At 36.6% G+C, this 5,914-nt stretch overlaps 1 protein-coding gene across 1 annotated transcript; it reads left to right on the forward strand.

The window, feature by feature from the left end:
- The first annotated feature begins 451 nt into the window (after positions 1-451).
- Positions 452-5,029, forward strand: LOC127636098 (cyclin-dependent kinase 2-associated protein 1-like). The gene is made up of 4 exons (XM_052116491.1): positions 452-712; positions 3,907-3,998; positions 4,121-4,247; positions 4,370-5,029. The coding sequence occupies exons 1-4, from the start codon at positions 658-660 to the stop codon at positions 4,435-4,437; spliced, it is 342 nt and encodes a 113-aa protein (XP_051972451.1). The 5' UTR covers positions 452-657; the 3' UTR covers positions 4,438-5,029.
- Positions 5,030-5,914: the final 885 nt, after the last annotated feature.

Raw genomic sequence — 5,914 nt, forward strand, 5'->3', positions numbered from 1 at the left:
AAAGTTTAGGTGAGTTTTCAGTAGTTTTACAATGAAAGTGAAAGTATAGAAGACACTAGACCATGTTTTTGTTTCAGTTTAGTTTATTTATTTTTCAAGATTTACATGTTGAATGTATTGAAAACAAGCTTTAAGGGCACGCCAAGAAAGCTAATCATCTTATTGTCACTAAATCTAACTTTTTTAAAAAAAAAAAAAAAATTATATTTCACTTTTTGAATCTGATCTTCCCATATATTTGCCAAATATCCACAATTAAATGAAAAAAATGTGTGAGAAATATGATTTCCACTTTTGCCCCCCCCCAAAAGTAAAAGTGCATTATTGGTGAAAAAGTTTGTCCTAAAATTAGTAGTTTTAATGTGTTAATCTTTATTGATAATGTGCAGTTCTTTTTTTTTATTACCGTTAATGATTTTGTAACTTGTCTCCGTTGTCACTGTGATGATGGACAGGGTTGTTTATTTGTTTTTATTAATTATGGTTGTGTTAATTGAGTTCTTTGTGATAGTAATGATAGACAACAGTGTGGGTGTCGTGAGTGACGCGGCCATATTTGCCGGTGCTGCTCCGCTGTAAACAAAAAGTGTCTGCGAGACGGACGCTACGCTCATTTTAGGGACAATTTTATTTCTCTAATTTATTATCTCTTCAGGTATGTCTTACAAACCCAATCCCCATCAACACCTTCCGGGAACTTCTGGGAACCAAGGTATGCCAAAAAAGCGTAGAAAACTCTCCGTCTTGAGTGCATTTAATCGAATGTAAGAATTGGCGTGGGAAAGAATACCTGGGGAAAAGCCGTGTGTAGTTTTTGTCCAGTCTGATCGCTATAGGGTCAGATACTTAACATCCGCCATTATTACTAGTGGAAAAAACGCATTCCTCGGCTTCGCTCGGGCTATATAGCGGCGTGTGGTGCATGTTCGGCTCGTTTCCGCTGGTTCCGCGTCGCGCCGTGGCCGGTTGGGGTGGTACGGAGGCCGCTAGATTGTGATAAAAATGAATCCTTTTAGCGGCTAAGATCAAGCCCATGCCGTTTCCTCCATGATTGTCTCTTGGGCTGTTGATTGATCGCATTCAGACGTTCTGTGTTTTTGGTGCTCTTCGAGGACACCTAGCGGTTGAAAGTGGTACTGCTTAGAATGGACGGGACAAAAGTCTGATGAGATCACATTGACAATCTTTTATTTAAAAAAATAAATAAAAATTAACCCTTGTGTGACCTTCGGGACATTTAAAAAATATATATGTATTTCGATAATTTTGGCTGTTAATGTCAATGGCATACAAGTTTTCAAAGGTGTGTATTTTTTTGGATTATTTTGATATTTCAACCTCAGTAATACATCTATAATACACTGTGTACAAAAAATAGTTACTCTCAGGACCTCAAGGTCAAAAATTTCCCCATTGAAATATATTTGATCCCAGTGCCATTAAAGCATAATATCATGAATTCTAAAGGATATTATGTTCGGGGCTGGAATGGTAATCTGGCATGCCGGTAATTTTCCTGATGGGCCAACGCACTTTGGGGGCTGACTGGCCGCGATAAGATTAAATGAGCCGCTGCGTTCACACTGCCAGCGACACGCAGCGACAAAACGCCCTCATCTCATTCATTTTCAATGAGAGCTGGCAACTTCCGGCAACACGAGCGACGGCGACCGGATGTGGGCGTGTCCAGCGAAGTGACAAAGTTGAGAATATTTTCGATTTTTTTAAATGACTTTCGGAAGTGACAGCCAATATGATGGTAGAGCTCACGTGATCCTAATATTTTAATAATAATATTAATGATTAATAATATGAAAAAACAGTGCTGTTTATACTCCCCATGCGCACCACTAGCGACCTAACCACCAGCCACTGGCGACATGCAGCGACAAAGTAGCTGGCAGTGTGAACGAATCAATGATGCAGCTAAAATTGTCTGGGTGTGTATGTATAATATATAATTGATCTATTGTCACACATTATACATAAATTTCTGTATATACAGATACAGTTTTCACATATCCCAGCTAAGCTGGGGTCAGAGTGCAGGGTCAGCCATGATATGGCGTCCCTGCAGCAGATATGTATGTGTGTAAAAAAAACAGTGGCGTAATGTAAACAAACTGGCATTTAAACAGGATTTGTTAAAATCCTGAAAATGAATTAATATTTGGTGGTTATGATCAGGGCTGATGTTGGTTAAATAAATAACTAATTGAAAGTGGAAAATAATATTAATGTATAATATTATTATGGCAGTTTGTTGACGCAGACATTTCTGTCCTCTGAGGACCTCTGAGTAACTTTTTTTAAATTGACGCACAAGGGTTAAACCTGATTTTGAAAATGGTAAAACAAAGAATATTTATGATATAAATGAAATGAGAAGCATTTAAGTGTCTGCACTATTTCTAGGACACAACATTTCCATTTATTGTTTTGGCTTTTATCCAAAAAGAGGAATAATACATCATAAGCGATTCATCTTAAGGAGACAGTGGGACGAAAAGTGCTGCATTACATTACATCAGAATAGTAGTATCCAAGACAGATTAGAGTGTAACAAGAATATATATCATATTTTTTATGAGTGAACGGTTAAGTGCTCATGGAAAAGATGTGTTTTTAGCTGTTTGAAGACCGAGAGTGAGTCTGCTTCAAGGACGGAGTTGCGAAGGTCATTCCACCAATGTGATACAGTGAAACCGAAAGTCCATGAAAGTGTTTTGGTGTCTCTTTGTGTTGGTACAACAAGGAGCTGCTCATTCTGGTGGGAATGTAGCTCTGCAGTAATAATGTTTGGTATGCTGGAGCAGACCCAGTGACTGTTCTGTATGCCAGTATCAGAGCCTTGAATTTGATACGTGCATCAACCGGCAGCCAGTGAAGAGAGACAAGGAGTGGTGAAACATGCGCTCTATTTTGGTTCATTTAAGACCAGACATGCTGCTTTATTCTGGATCTTTTGCAGAGGTTTAATTGCACATGCAGGGAAACCTGCAATGAAAGTGTTACAGTAGTCCAGTCTAGTTATGACAAGTGACTGAACAAGAAGTTGTGTGGCATGTTCAGAGAGAAAGGGTCTTAAGGTGTATGACTTTCTTAAGTCTTTATTGGATGTCATTTTACACAGAGAAGGTTAATAAGCGATTTTAGAAGGTTAGTAAGCGATATTAAATTATTTTACTATATTGTTTTTGTCTTGTGGCTATACTTGTATTTTAATGTTTACAGAGTGGCCCCATTCACTTCCATTGTAAGTGCCTCACTGTAACACAGATCTTTTTTTAAAAGAAAAGGAGGCATGAGTTGAAAGTAATTTTTGTGGCAACTAACATGCCACAAACGTTGTCGATTGAGCTAGGGATGTAAGTAATGTTATCAAGGCCGTTTCTGAGCATATGGGGGCCCAAAGCGAAATCCTACTTGGAGGCCCAAAAAATACTATACTATAAATATAAATACTATAAATAACTAGATGCAATGGGACACAACTGCAAAATGTTAGCTAACTAATAGTTGCGATTTAATGCAGGTAGCTGGCTTAAATTAATTTCTTACTAGTGGTCTGGCTGCATTTATCTTTTGTTTTCTTTTTTTTTCCCCCACTCCCGACTTGTAGGTGTGCATGCCTGCATGCCTGTCGCATCTAGCTACAACTCTCTCCTTGAAGTTACATTTTCCCTTCCCTCTCAGGCCACAAGGGGGCCCCCCTTTAACTGTCCAATTGAGCCATAACAGCTGCCTGAGTCTTACTTGCAGCTTTTAATATATTGAAAATAAAACACGTGGCTTGGGGGCCCTAAGCGGCTACTTATACCACTTATAGCTAGATATGGCCCTGAATGGTATCATGAGGAACTGTTTCATAAATTGAATGACACATATTTTGGTTACTCCTTACAGGAAGCATTCCCTCTCCGTCTTCCATGGCAACAGTACAGTCATACAAGCCAATTCTAAATGACTTTGGACCCCCTTCATTGGGATTCTCACAGGTAAGCTTTGCACTCTGAAATTATTCTATCCTAACAAGAAAATTGTTAAATTACTAAAAATAAATCTTGTTCATCATTTCAAATGATCTGAATACCTCTTATGTCTGAAATACAATGTTTAGGGGCCAATTGGGAACCAAGTACCCCAGAGTAAATATGCTGAACTTCTCGCCATCATTGAAGAACTTGGGAAAGAAATAAGACCCACGTATGCAGGGAGTAAAAGTGCAATGGAACGTCTTAAAAGAGGTTTGTATCAATTAACAAAGGAAGCTTTATAAATGTGGTAGTAAATATATATTTGTTTATCAAATGCACTGATGTTAAAACTGTCTTTTAAACTAAACTTTGCTCTTTTTACATATTGAAAGGTATCATTCATGCCAGAGGGCTTGTTCGGGAGTGTTTGGCAGAGACAGAGCGAAATGCGAGATCCTAGCCCTTTCAATCCTGTTCCTCTCCATATGGCAAAAAGAACTGTCTCCCTTAAACCATTTCACACGGGAATCATGCATGCCGCTCCGCTGAGGGGACAATCAGAAAAGGCAGCATTTATGTTACGAGTTGCTATTTCGTATGTATTTTGAAGGGAATATGGCAAGATTCAGAGGATGCATCTTCTGATTTACAAATGCGAGCGAGAGATCTGGAACTGTTGCCATTTAAGTTTTTTTTTAAATATATTTTTATTACCTTGTTTTCTTTATTTTACCACATAGTATGTTTAAATAAGCAAAAACTGCATGCAACCATATTAAAGGTCCCAAATTAGAAACTTGCATGGCTTTTTACCGGTTTAGACTAGGTATGTGCTTTTACAAATAGTTCTCAGGATGAGGTATAAGGTATTTTCTCCTTGTACGCACTGATGAATAGGACAGTTTTCTTTTAAATTGGGGAGATACTGAAAAGAAGTGATGCCATTTTTCGTCTTTATTTGTATTTATTACCTTGTGTAATAAAATGTATTTTCATGTAAAGACAAAAAGGTCACTCTTTGGAATTTTGTATATCTGTCAATAAATATGACATCATTGTGTACAAAAGTATTTTGTTCATTGTTTTGCGGAAGACTTGTATTGTACTGTATTAGTACCATGAAATTGAACCATGGTAATACCTGAGTTATTATAGTTATTGTTACTCTAATTAAATCATAGTAACTTAGTAACTAGTGACAAAAACAACATAGCCCTGAATGAGTCATTTGTGAGTCATCTAAAAATGTGACTCTTTATATATACATTTGGGTGAATTTCACAAAAACTGTTCACATCATATTTGACTGCAAAATCAAAGTCAATATATATATATATATATATATATATATATATATATATATATATATATATTTATTTATTTAAATACTTTTTTTTTTTTTACAATTATTCCTATTACTTAACAATAGCGATTCTCATTACACCATAAAATAAATCATAATAATATATATTTTTTTTAAAGTAATAGTGTAATTTTACTTAAATTAGCATTAATTATAGGTAGAACAACAAATACTTCCATTTTATATAAATATATGTATATTGCAATGTAAAACTCATGATAGATTATTTAAATTGTAATGTTCCTAATGTCACGAAAATAATGTCACAATGCAACCTTAATGGCCCTAAAATATAGGCTTCTTTTTCTATATATACTTAATACTTTCTATCTTTTTAACGTCACTTCATGAAACAAGTTTCATGAGATTCACCCATAAGCGGCTGACTGCAGCAGCGTTCCTCAAAAAGACAACCAATCATTACCTCTGTTGTGTTCTTTAAAATGCCTAGAATCGTGCGAAGGAGCCAATCACAGAGTCTAAAGTGCCGTTGAATATTTATTCTGGCCAATCAAATTAAGCCTTGGGCACCTTTCAGCCAATCGAGATTCGCGGCGCAGCGTCTCGTCGTTGG

This window comes from Xyrauchen texanus, chromosome 43, assembly GCF_025860055.1.
Source record: "Xyrauchen texanus isolate HMW12.3.18 chromosome 43, RBS_HiC_50CHRs, whole genome shotgun sequence".
Taxonomy (NCBI): domain Eukaryota; kingdom Metazoa; phylum Chordata; class Actinopteri; order Cypriniformes; family Catostomidae; genus Xyrauchen; species Xyrauchen texanus.